The following is a 13,161-nucleotide window of genomic DNA, read 5'->3' as shown; positions in this document are numbered from 1 at the left end:
GGTTTGTGCGCTCCGTGCCGGGAGCGGAGCGAGGCCGCGCCGGCCGGAACCCAGCGGGTCCTGTCCCGGAGAAGGATCCCGGGCTGCGGGAGCACACAGCGGATCCTGTCCCGGAGAAGGATCCCGGGCTGCGGGAGCGCACAGCGGATCCTGTCCCGGAGAAGGATCCCGGGCTGCGGGAGCGCACAGCGGGTCTCCATCGCTCCGAAGAGCCGGCGACCCTCGCCCCGGAGCAGCGCTGACTCCGGATGCCCACATCCTCCTCCTATACCGAAACCTCGGCTTAGGGCATCATTGTTTCCGCGGGGAGTACGCGGGGATGACTCGGAAAAGAGGAGAGGGGGGCATCTTGCACCCCACTTCTTTGCCCCCGGCCCACCGGGCAACTCCAACTTGGGGCTCGGTAAATTGGGGCAAAATGAAACGCGTGTCCCGAGACACCCGGGAAGGACTGTCGCGATGGGCAAGCACGGAGGGAGTGGAAGGAGAGAGGGTTAAAAAGGAAGCAGAGGGGACGCGCCGTCCCTCGCGAGAGATCACGGAGCTATGTGGGGGGGAAAGAGACACAGAGAGTAAGAGAAAGTTCCCGTAAACTGAAAGGAAAAAACCAACCAACCAAACAAACAACAAAAAAACCCCACAAAAACAACAACACGGAAAAAAAAAAAAAAAAAAAAAAAAGAAAGAAATCTCCGCAAAATTCCCGCTTCTTTTTTCCTGCACTCCCAACCTCGGATGTTTTCCGGGACGCGCTGCCCGGCGGGCAGCTCCCGACAGGACCGAGGGCGAGAAGCTGGGAGGGAGCGGGGCAGGAGGGGGGGGGGTCCCGAAGAGAAAGGAGTCGCACTAACCAGGGTTGAGGTCCAGGCACTGAGTCGGGTCTTCATTGTCCCCCAGCTGGCCATTGGGGCTGAGGCTTTCCATGGACAAATCCAGCCCCTTGTCCTCCCAGTCTCGCAGTTTCCTCTTTTTATTTGTCCCGATCAAGGCTTCTACCGAGAAAGCGTGAGCTCGGGAGCTGAGGGCCACCGCCGATCTTCGCCTCTCACTCATCTTATCCCCCAGCCCAGACCCTTGGGCACAGGAGCGACCAGCGGCTGGGAGCGCACAGCTCGGGGAGCAGAGGCAGAGCCTCTAGCCTCTGTCTCCCCCCCCACCCCTCCCCAGCTGCACCCCCAGAAGAACCAGCCCTCAGTCTCCTGAAGGCACTACATGAGGCTGCAGATACTCCGCAGGCAGAGCCAGGAGGGTGTGCTCAGCCCAGATCCCAGCACTTGCTCAGAGGGGCTGCAGCAGGCTGGATTTCTTTTTTTTTTTTTTTTTTTTTTTTTTTTTTTCTTCTCCCCTTTCCTTCTGTCTCTCTCTGATTGATCCAAACTTCTGGGATTTTTTTTTTTTCTCCAAGAGTTAGGCAGGCTGCGTGCGCCTGTCAGGAAAAAAAAAAAAAAAGGGAAAAAAAAATGTCCCCGGCCAATAGGAGGGAGAGCTCGGGAGAGACCCAAAAGCTGCGACCCAATAGGGAGGGGAGGGAGACTCGGGCTTGAGGGAGAGGAATTTTGGCCATCTGAGTCCTGGAACACCGGCCGGGAGAATTAACTGTTTGAAGAACGGGCAGCCAGTAGGAAACCCATAACTCTAAACACAGAGAGGTAACAACTCCCGCACTTCTCTGCGCCGCGCCCAGGCTGCCCAAACGCCGCTGCGGGCTAATCCCCACGCAAAGCACCCCAGAGGTGCTTTACCGCCCAGCGGCGCCGGGTGACGGGGTGTTTTTAAAACTTCGTTTATGCCATGTATTACTTGCCCTTGCCGGCGGAATCGGTGCTTGGCAGAAGCAGAAGCAACGTCTCGAGGGGGTTGAAATTTCACTTCAAAACGATGCGTGTCCGTGGAGCGGCGGGGCCGAGCGGGCGGCGTGGGCTGGCAGGGACACCCGGACACACCCGAGCGTGGGGAGCGCCTTGTCTTTGGGAAGGGATTTTTTATCTAGATAAAAATATTTTTTTCCCTTTCCCGCTTCTTTTTGTCACTCTAGCTACAGCGAAAACAAAGCCGCTAGGTACAAATCCCGGCAGCTTGCCTGGGTAATATTCAGCATTTTATTTCTGCTCTCTTGTTCGCTCTGCCCTGACATCCGCCCGGCTGAGGCGGGCCCGCAGCTGCTCCCACGCCCCTCGGTCACGCGTGGCGCGGGGGGGCGCGCAGTGAAAAGCAGCAAGGGCGGCTTTTGAGAAGGTGACAGAAGCGTGCGCTTCCATGAGCTGGTGGGACCCCGGAAAAATAGGTGAATCAAGTGAAACATTGTACACGGAAAATACAGCGGGGATTAGTTCGACACAAGTTCAAAATAAAATATGAATAATTATTAAGTACCAGAAGGGATTAGCCTGGACCGAGCCGCGGTGGGAAAGCGCGGAGACAAGGAGACACACAAATTTTCAGGAAGGGATTATTTTTGTCCGTTGCTTCTTAGCTGCTCCCCGAAGGTGCAGAGCTGCTTAGGACAGGTTTTTCATAGACGAATTTTTTTCTACGGGGCTGCAAACAAGTGAAAGGAGTATGTGTGGGAGCGTAGGGGGGAAAAGACACTTCCTTTTGCTCCGAGTGAATCCCTGGTGCCCACGTCGGCGCGGTACGGCGGAGCCCTTCAGCCCGCTCTCCCCGGCCTAAAGCGCCGACTGACAGCAGCCCGCCGGGGTTCCCACGCACGGAAACGGATTTCAGATGTAAAACGGGAAATAAGCCGTTTCTTCGGAAATCCCGGCTAAACCCTGTTATCTAGGCCGAGGAGCAGGTTTTGTACGTCTCCATCACCCGCCCTGCAGCCCTCATCCCCCTCCCCGTGGCTCCTTTCCCCTCCCCTCCAGTACACCTCCCTGACAGGTCGCTCTCCGCGGGCACAGCGGCGCTGCCACACGGCATGGATGTCGTGTGTTCCCTACCCTGCTCTGCCCGCTCCCGGCCCCGCGGGGAGCCGCGCCGGGCAGGAGCAGCAACACGAAAGGAGCGATCGAGGCAGGGGCTTGGAGGAAGGCGACAGCGGGAGCAGGGACTCGGAGGAGGGCACACGTGTTTCCAGCGGGTCCCCCAGCTGTGTGTCTTTTCCCAGGCGAAGGAATGTCTCAAAAAAAAAAAAAAAATCCCCCCCGAAACCCCATCAAAACAATTCTTTTCCCTCTTTCCGAAAGCCTCGGAAACACTTGTCTGGGATGCAGGCACCGAGGAAGGCTTTCAAAGAAGCTGGAGGGAGATTTCAGCAAAAGAGCCCAAGAAAACAGTGGATTATTTATAGCGGTTTAGTGAAAAGAAATGGTGCTGGAAAGGCAGGGAGATTTAAGCGAATTTCGGGAACTGATGTAAGAACTCAGAAATACGTTTTCCAGAGCAGCAAGTGTGGTTTTACGGGTGGACAGTTTAAAGCAGCCCCGACCCCTTTTGGGTCTCTTACCTTGGGGCTCTCTCCTGTGCCACCCGAGGTCTGCGAGCTGAGCTGTCCAAGCACTCCGCACCCGAGCACAGCCCCTGCAGCACCGACAGGAGACACGGAGCGCTTTCCACACCAATACGACCCTAATTGTCAAACCCCAGGGACCAGAGCCTTTTGCCAGGAGCAAAGGGAGAGCAGCTCCCCGCGGTCCCGGACACCGCTCCCGCCACCGCGGGGATGGATGGATGGATGGATGGATGGATGGATGGATGGATGGATGGATGGATTCACGGCCCCGACGGCTGCTCCTCTCCCTCCTGCCTGGCCCTGTCCCGGTGCCCGGGAGGTTTAGCACTGCTCGCTCTCCCCGTGCCCGTCCGCGCCGGGCGCTGCGAACACGGCAAACACAAAGGCGCCGCCGCTCCGCCGTGCGAGCGGGGAGAGAGCGCGGCCCCCTCAGCGGCCCTGCGGCCCCACTGGATGTGCCGGGGGAAAGGGGAGGGATGAGGGGGGCGGGGGGCACAGAGAGCTGCCCCCTCGCAGCCTTCGCTGCCCCCTGCGCTGGGAAAGCTCGCCCAGAGAGAACCCCCTCCTCTCCCCGAGCCAAGGGATGGGAACTCGGCCGAGCCTTCGCACCGAGATCGATCTGGCCGAGCAGAACGCGGCCGCGCCGCCCGCACGGGGCCCGGGGCTCCCCTCAGCCCAGCGGCTCCGGGGTCCGGTCCCCTCTCCCCGCGGCGAGCGGCGCAAACCTCGAGTCTGCCCGAGGCCTGGCCTTAATCTGGATTCAGATCCCACTCCGACCCCCGGCCGCCAGAGATGAATGCGCCCCTTTGCCTGCTCTTTATTCCAGACTCTTACTCGCAGGGGTAGCTCCCATTAAATCCAGGAAACTGCTCCCTGGAATAAAGTGGCAGGAGCAAGGGTCGCAGGGCCAGGCCTCGGGGTTTATAAAGAAATCATTCACTTCTGCTTTCCAGTTGTCGCAGAGCGAGCCTGAAAAATATTTGTTTATATATGGAAATATTTGGGGGGAAAAAGAGAAATAAGGGGAGCCGGCTGCTGGGCGGGAGTGCTGTCCAGATGTGCTGTTTGCAGGGGCTGGGCCACTTTCAGACCCTTCTCCACAGCAAGAAAAACCTTTCCGAAGGTTTCCCCAGATCTAGCCCGCGGATTTGTTGTTATTTCTCTTTTTTAAAAAGTTAGCAATCGAAAACAACGTGAAAACCAGGCTGTCTGATAACGTGAGCGAGCGATTTGCTGGGCTTTAACGCAGCGCCGATTATTTTTGAACGGATCGAGGATTTCGAGGCTGGCTCTCTAGAAAGAGGCAAGTTTAAAGCAAGCACAAGTCGCCGCTTGGAAACACGAGCGAGGTGATGTTCCCGTGCTGCGCGGGGTCAGTTACTGTGACTGGGGGAAAAAAATACGCCTGCAATTTATTTTTATGGTCTGCACAAACGGTATTGTTGCGTATATTAACTAATTCATAATTATACCCCTATTATGCTGTCGATTCGTTCCCCCTCCCCTTCCCCCGGTTTTCTCAGGCTTTGAGAATTGAACCACCGCAAAATATTTACAGTCTCAAGTGTTTTTAAATGGGCTTTGTTTGTGTTTTACAGAATAAAAATCTCTATTAGTGTTTAAACAAACACCATGCCAGTCTCTTAAGCCTTCCAGATGTTTGCAATAAAATGTCAGGTTTTGCCTTTGGGACTCGAAATAAAATTTAACTACCTTCACCCTGTAATTATTCTCTTAGCTCTCCCTTCCTAAATTTATCTGCTTTCTATCAGGACAGAAAAAAAATCCGATTATACACTTGGACTATAAAAAACAGCCACTACTTTTCCCTCCATTTTACCAGGACTTCTCCCCTGTTTGTTTCGGCGCGTATGTTATTTTTGTCTCTCCTGTTTTCGGGGCGGCAGAAGGAGACCAGGCAGAGCAGAGACGCATCGGCACGTTTGCTGGGCTTAAGGCAACAAAAAGTCCCTTGTACCCGGGCCTCTCCCCCTATTCAGCCCCATACCGGCCCCAGCGTTCCCCGTGGGGAGGAGAATCGGGAACTTAAAATTGTCCCTGAACTTCCACTGGCTCAGGGCGTCACTTTTCTCCAGGCACCGGCGAGACCTGACTGCATTTCGGAGCCTCCCCGCGGAGCTGCTTGGAAATAGGCAATTATGGTGAATAATTCACACAGAGCAGGTTCCCCTCGCAAACAAAGACCAAAGTCCCGGCTAGAGACCCTTATGCCTTCTCAGCTACTGACTTGGGGCAACACAGGCAGGATTAAAAGCCATGCATTTCGTATTTACCACGCCAAACTTGAGAACAACCCGGAACGATAAGCGGGGCACTAGATGATCTCTCTCTTCATGTGCAGACTACAGACCCGCTTTGCCTGCTTGTCGGCAGCAGTTTCTGCCGCTTTCAGCTCTCGCTGCTGGCGTGGGACCCGCAGACACGCACGGGCGGCTGCTCCGCTCCACGCTCCGTGCGCGCTGCAGCCGCCGGGCACAGCCTGGGGGCGCGCCCGCCCGGCTTCACACCCACGGGCCCCCGGACCCAATCCCGGCCGCTCCTGCCGCCCCGCTTCTCTATAAGTTATTTATTTTTCCTCCCTCTTGTGCAGATTTTCTCGCTGCCCTGTGCTGAGGTCTCTGCTGACAGGTGAATCCTCGTGGCTGCAGCTCTCGGCTGGCGAGAGGCAGGAGACAGCTCCGAGGGCAGAGGATGGCAAGACCACCGGAAAGCAGGGCTGGCCACCACCCCCACACCCACTCCCCTCCCCCCCCCAAAAATAACCTGTGCACCGCTTGGCTCCATGCGGAACAGAGGCGTCCCATCAGCCATGCCACCCGCCACATCACCTTCCTGACAGCCTTATTTGCACACTCACACACTCACAGCCCCGAGGAGAGGCGGCAAAGCCAGCCGAAGGCGCTCCCACAGGGTGCTGGTGCCGAGCAGAACGTGCAGATGGGGTCCTGGGCTCCGCTGCCCCCCTGGGCCCCCCGGCCTCACCCGCACCGGGTCGCTGAGGTTTCCTCGGGGCCTCCTTCTTCCTGCCCCTGCCCTGCTTGCTGGTGGAGGGGTGTTAGCAGGCGAGACGGGACCCAGAGAGATTTCAAAGCGGTTCATAGGTCTGGGTTGGGTTGCTTGTTTGTTGGCTGATTTGGGTTTTGTTTTGTTTTATTTTGTTTTTCCCCAATACATAAACCACCCTGAAGGAATTTCCGAATTCTAGAGGGTTAGGAGACCTCGGGGGGAGCGGGGAAAAGCCGGCATGCACATACACACACATAGCGAGGCTGTATCTCACAAACTCCAGGGCAAGAACTTATACCAGATCCACTGTCAGAGTCAGGGCACAAGAGCTGGTCCCGAGAAGGTCGCAGGCCAAGCATCTCCCGGAGGCCGAGGGGCTCAGCTCTGCCGTGGCTCGGCGCTCCTGTGACCGCACACCGGGATGTTATCGCCTCCCTTATCATCCCAAGAGGAGCACCGGGAAAGCCGGGCCGGGATCAGGCGTGGGGCGGCCCACGCGCGAGTCTCGGCAGGGAGATTTTAGTCTGAAATGTGACTGTTCTCTGCAGAGAGCCTGACTGCTTTTCCATCGGAAAAGTAACAGAAATCAGTTTAAGGTTGGTAGCAAGCGGCTTTTACACAGAGGCACGTTGAAGAGCTGCTTCTTCGCAGTTAATTGCTGCTGTTATAATTTGGGATGGTTCGAGGGAGGTGACGTTTTGGGATTTGTTTCCTTTTTTGTTGGATTATTTTTCCAGCCCAAATGCAACCTTCGGCTCCCAAACCGACAAGACTGAGTGCCATCAGTGGAGAGATCTGGAGACAAGGGGCCTACGGTATCTTGCAGCCGTCCCAGCCTGAGCTGCGCCCAGGGAGGAGGAGAGGGAGAAGCCAAGGGAGCTTTAACCTGCCCCGGTCCGGACAGGACGCAGCCACGCTGTCCCTTGTCCTGCTCTTGTTCCCAAGCCCCATACACGTCGAAAAAATGGTGTTCCCAGAAAACGCTGTAGGTCTTGCCCTTGTACAATAGTTCTCATACGGGGCGCTGCAGGCGGACAACCGGCCCCTTGTTACCGAGACGGGATCCTAAGCTCGCTTTTCCAGGGAGGAAAGCAGGAATGCGCACAGCATTTCAATGTGTGTTCGGTCAAAAAAATAAATATGGGGGGATTTTTTTCCCTCTTCAAGGCACGATTCTTTGAACCAAGAGACGTTTCTGGGCTCCCCTACCCCACATATGATGTGTTATACTGTAAACAATCCCGTTTGGGGCCGAGCCTAAAACGAAGCAGACTTTAATGGGACTATTCAAAAGATTTGTGGCCGCCGGATGTAATCCTCCCACTATGGAAAACAGCGCTATCGACCCTAGGGACCACTGCAGAAGCAGGAGAGCGGTCCCCGGCCTCCTCACGAGATCCGCTCGTGGCACAACCCGGGAACTTCAAACACGGCTCATTTTCACCCACGTGAAACCCAAGTGCTGTGTGAGGCAGGCACGCCAGACACGGCTCCGAGCCCCTCGAAAGTGGCCATGAACCACCGGGCCCAGACCCGTGCTCTCTTTCTGCATCTCAAACATCTCCCGCTCTTGCTCCACGCCCGGAATTCACCCAGATTTATTATTAAACGAGATTTTATTAGCTTCTAATACTGTTTTTATTAGTTTCTAGTAACCAGAAAGCTGGCGGGGACTGGGCTCTCTCAGAACGAAATTTTGGGCTGGCGGGAGGAACTTCTCCTGGTATCTGTGATCCCTTTTTTTAATCAGCGTTATCTGTGGTCCACACCTCGCAGGGATTTCTCCTGCCTGGAAGACAGAAACCTTGGAATCGAACGGCGGGCGACGAGCGATAACACCGTGGGATACCCCCTGATCCAGCTGAACCTTTATCCTTCCCTCAGCTCAGCTTTCTCGGCTCCCCACGGCTCATCCCGCTAATTCCCCGCAAAGCCGCAGAAACCTGCAGATACCCCCCCGCTCCGGTCTCGGTGCCGGCCGCATTCCTGTCGGGGTCACGTTCTATCATGATCCTATAAGTGAAATTATCTTCCCTCTCCATCCCCTGGGGAGGCAGGACCAGGCAGCAGCGAGCCCGGCAGCGTGTGCGGAGCTCTCCCCGCCTCAAGGCCTCTCTCCCCGCGCTGGGCTCGGGCCCCGCCGCTGCGGGCACGGTGTCCTCCCGGGTCAGGGAGCGGCGTGTGGCACCCTCGGAGGAGGAGCCCGAGGGCCGCAATGCCGCCCCTCAGGCTCCCGCAGAACAATGTTTTGAGGCGGGCGGTGGGCAGCAGCCATGGCTGTCCGCAGGGCCGCACCGCGGGCGCATCTCCGCAGCAGGGAAAAGAGCAGAGCGCCCCGGCCAGCCGGAGCTAGGGCGGGCAGCCCCGGCAGCACTTCCCCAGGCTGCCCGGCGTGGGCGCAGCAAGGGGAGGTTCTGTGCGAAAACAGCCCGGGAAGCTCAGCCACGACGGGCTCCGGCTCAGGGAAAGACAATGCCGGGGCTGGCCTGGCAAGGCCGACCAGAGGGTGAGGCGGGAGAGCCAAATTCAGAGGGGACAGACCAAGGGGGAAGGCAACGAGGCAAACTGAGAGCGGGATCTGACAGTTCAGCACAGGTCGGGGCTTCCTCTCCTCTGGAATGAGCAGTCAGCGAGGGAGAGCCTCGCTGCAGGGCAGAGGGGCGTTCAGCAGCCTGCATCCAGCCATTCTCTCGTGCGTGGGTGGCAGGAGGCTAAATAGGTGCTCCCGGCCTTGGGCTGCATCAGGCGGGGCCAGCATGACGAGAGCGGCCGCGCAGCAACCAGACAAAGCCAGCCTGCGCCACACTGCAGCCGCGCTCGGGGAATAGGAGTCCTGCCTTCGGAAAACAAAAACACAATAGCAATTAAGCGCTCATCTGAGTGTGACTGCTTGCTTGGCAGAGACTGACCGGAACCCGAAGGCTTTCCCCTTGCCAGCACACACATTCGCCCCCGTTTTCCTTCTTCACCATCCCGCCCAGAAAAACTCTCCAGCTGTCGGGACAAAACTCAGGTTGTGTGTGCCCCCATATCGCCAGGGGAGCGCGAGCTCCAGGGGGAACGAGTATGGCCTCCTCTAAAATAGCAGGACCGAGCAATAGCCTCTGAGTCAAATGTGCCTCCCTAGCAATCCTGACTGGAAGTTTTCTTCTTTACAGATGTTTTGTGGTATATTGGTCTATTTGTTAAGATCCCCCTGTGCCTTAGTAATCCTGCCCTGCCGCATTTTACTCACTTTGCGTTGATGTGGTTTCTCCTCTTGCCTTTCAGGATTATAAAAATCTCTCCCTCTCCCTTCCTCTCTTTTCCCTCTATAGTCGGGTTTCAGAGAAATGTTGGTTAAACCTCATCTGCTGCTTTTTTTCTCTTGTGATGGCAAATTCGGCGTCATCTGTGGACTTGCCCAATGCAAACATTGCATTAAGAAGTATTTCAAGGCATTTTATTGTTGCTCTGCAGTGCTTTGATGTGGTCTATAGGCACCGATTGCTGATGTCTCCCTGCGACTCCTCAGTGTCAGCATGTCATTTCTGTCTCTTCTTCCTCCTACCCCCGCATTTCTTCCCTTTTAAAAATAAAGGGTTTGGACAGTCGCGACAGATCCTACCACCTCACCCTCGAGTCAGTCACTCCGGCCCCATTTCCCACGGGAGGGACACTTCTAGCAGTGCGGGGCTGCCCCCTACCCTGGAGACCGCAGATTTATTTCCCTGCCCGCAGGCTGCAGAGGGGCGGCCGTGTGCCTGGCCGCCAGCTGGCAGGTCTCCTGTCCCCCAGGGCATCTCGCCTCCCGCTGGCGTGTGCAGGTCTCCCCGCACCACTCCCTGCAGCGGGGGAGGCACCGAGCAGCGCTCACCGCGCCGCGGAGCGGGCACGGCGGCAGCACCGGAGCCTCCGCTCGCGGGGCAGCGGGGCGGTGACACGCCAGCCCGAGCCGGGAGCCACCCTGCGGGACGTGTCCCACCCTCTCGCCGGCCACCGGCGGTGGAGCCGTCTCGCCCCTTGGCAGCAGCGGGATCAGGGCCGGCCTTCTGCTGCCAGGGGCTCGCGTGGGTCCGGGCGGCCTGACAGCGAAATCCCGCTGGGATGCGGCTGCTGCGGAGCCGTTCCCACCGCGCTGGGGGAGGAGGGCGCCGCCCCCGCGCAATCCCAGGGGAACCCGCCGGGCACGGCAGAAGCAGAGCCCGGGCCGAGCTCTCTCCAGCGCGGGCACCCGAGCAGCTTTGCGAACATCCCCACTGGGTACGACGGGGTCCCGAGAGAGCCACTTCACACTTTGCGTGGTCTGTAGGGTCAGCAGCCTGATCCGGGTCGGTGTCTTTGGAATGGAAAAGCCAGGCAGCGGCGGCAGGGATCGCCCCGCAAGACAATACCAGCAGTCAACGCCGCTGATCCAACACGGGCCTGCGTTTCCAGAGGAAGAGTGATGGGGTCGGCGTCTCTCGGGTCCACCGCACAAACACACTCCCCTTTATCCTTCCTCCCACTTGATTTTCCTTAGCAAAATAAACTCGTGACCTCCGCACGGGTCCCGGGTGTCTCCCAGGAGCCCGGCCATTAGGCAGGTGGCGGTGGCTCGGTCGGGGAGGGGGAGGCCCGAGGGAGGCAGCTGTCATCCTGCTGCTTCCTTCCGTCCGGCCGATCTTAGCGCTGTCCCCGCCATCACCGCGGCCCGGCGGCGGCGGCCGTGACCCCGGGACAGGGATGCCAGTCCAGGCTTCTCCGGGCACGGAGGGAGCAGACGGGAGAGAGCCGCCCCGGTGGGCTCAGGCAACGGGTCGGGCGGGCTTTGGTGACTCCAGCCTATGCATCGTATCCCTGAGCTGGGAGCGTCGCAACAGACGCGAGGCTCCTGGCTTTATGTGGGGTGACTAATTTTGGAGGAACGCTCAAAGAGGGTTGGCCATGCACCAGTGAAAGTAGAGGGCCCTCATACGCCGGAGAGGCAGACACCCATCTCTTCTCGGTGGTGACCAGTGACAAGACCCGAGGGAACGGCCTGAAGCTGTGTCAGGGAACGTTTAGGTTGGATATCAGGAAAAAGTTCTTCACCGAGAGGGTGGCTGGGCACTGACTGGAACGGTCTACCCAGAGAAATGGTCACAGCACCAAGCCTGACAGAGTTCAGGATGCGTTTGGACAACGTTCTCAGGCACATGGTGTGATTCATGGGGCTGCCGTGTGCAGGGCCAGGAATTGCACCTCGACGATCCTTGCGGGTCCCTTCCAACTCAGTATATTAAATGGTTCTGTGATCTCCCTCCTGCTCTGACGAAATTGGGTCGGGACCATTTGCCAAGCCGTGTCCTGGCCCTCGCCGCGGCTCCAGCCGCAGTTTTTAATAGCTCCTGGGCGCCTTGCAACTCGACGTGTGCGCGCCTCTCTCCGCGGCATCGCGCCCCGCCGCCAGCCCCTGGCAAGCGCGTTAAAGGGAGGCTCCCACCGCACGCTCAGCCAGCCCCTTGTGCACCGGCACACTTCTCCCTTGGGAACGAGCGGGGATGTAAGACTGGCTCTGAGCAGATATTCCGGCAACCAGGCTCGTCCGCAGAGGAAGCCCCGCGTCCTTCCCCGCCGCCCCATTCCTGCGCTCCCGGCGCTCGCTCCCGCCCCCCGGGCCTCCCCGCGCGGCCCGATGACCTCATCCCCGGCATGTTTGCCATTACGCTTTGAGTTACCCAACCAATTTTTTAAAAAAATTAAAAAATATAAATTGCTGCTTTGTGAGATCAAAGTAACGATTTCTGGTGCATCTGGAAACTGGAGAAAAAAATTGGAGCAGCAACAGTTGCACAACTTCAAAGTGTTTTTAAACAATGATTTCTCTTCTTCCTCTCCTCCCCAATCTTTCAAGCATCAGATAAAGACAATGGGCTCCATGGCTGTTTTCCAAAGAAATAACCTGCCTAAAGTGCCGCACAAAATCTCAAGTAGACAGGAAACACCTTACACGGCTTTATTCTCTCGATCAAATAGAAATAGTGGGAGACTCGTCTTTCTACAAGCCCAAATCCCGCCACTTCTAAACGGCCTCTGCGGGCTGTGTTATAACGTGTAGGTAAACGAGTTTCAGGCGCGGGCAGCCACGAAGTCTTTATTCTTTTATAGAGGTTTCTAACAACGCAGCACATGCCCCGAATAACGCAGCAGCCGAGTGTAACCCAATAACTCGCAGGGAAGGAGCAGAGGGCAGCGGCGAGGGAAGATTTCCCCAGCAGACACCCTCGGGCTGACAGGGGATGTAGTGGACGGAGAGAAGCAGGTAGCGGGAGCGGCAGAGAAATTGTTATTCCGTGTATCAGTAGGATATGCCTGCCCCGGTACCCCAGTGATCGCGGGTCCCAAGCAGGCAGGAGAGCGGGTGGGTAAACCACGCTCTCCTCAAGCCCTGCTCTTCGCCGGGGTCACTCTTTTGGGCTCGGTGGCCCTCAGTGCCAGCTCTTTAGGGTTTGCAAAGAGAAGCACCAGGGCATTTTCCTTCCCCACGCGGTGTCCCTCAAGCCCCTCAATCCTATGCTTGGGGACGGTGCCCGCAGCGAAATGCTGAGGCCACAAAGGGCAAGGCCGCAGAGGCCGAGGCTCTAATGGCTTCGACCCTGCGCCCCTGACCCGGCGCCTCCCCCACGTTTGTCCCTTTTGCCCCCTTAACTACTTCATGACTATGCCTTTGAACTTGGAGC

At 57.6% G+C, this 13,161-nt stretch overlaps 1 protein-coding gene across 1 annotated transcript in view; it reads right to left on the bottom strand.

Annotated features, from left to right (window-relative positions):
- The window catches only part of TBX15 (T-box transcription factor 15), an 88,121-nt gene extending 87,068 nt beyond the window's left edge, over positions 1–1,053 (bottom strand). The window contains exon 1 of the mRNA XM_054269989.1: positions 852–1,053. Coding sequence (XP_054125964.1) covers positions 852–1,053 — 202 coding nt within the window. The remainder of the gene's footprint in view (positions 1–851) is intronic.
- Between the last annotated feature and the right edge of the window lie 12,108 nt (positions 1,054–13,161).

Source organism: Melozone crissalis, unplaced genomic scaffold (assembly GCF_028551555.1).
Source record: "Melozone crissalis strain CALT ecotype California unplaced genomic scaffold, PUWL_Pcris_2 ptg000008l_1, whole genome shotgun sequence".
Taxonomy (NCBI): Eukaryota; Metazoa; Chordata; class Aves; order Passeriformes; family Passerellidae; genus Melozone; species Melozone crissalis.
The sequence above is the reverse complement of the archived record's forward strand: the minus strand, read 5'-3'. Positions and strand labels throughout refer to the sequence as shown.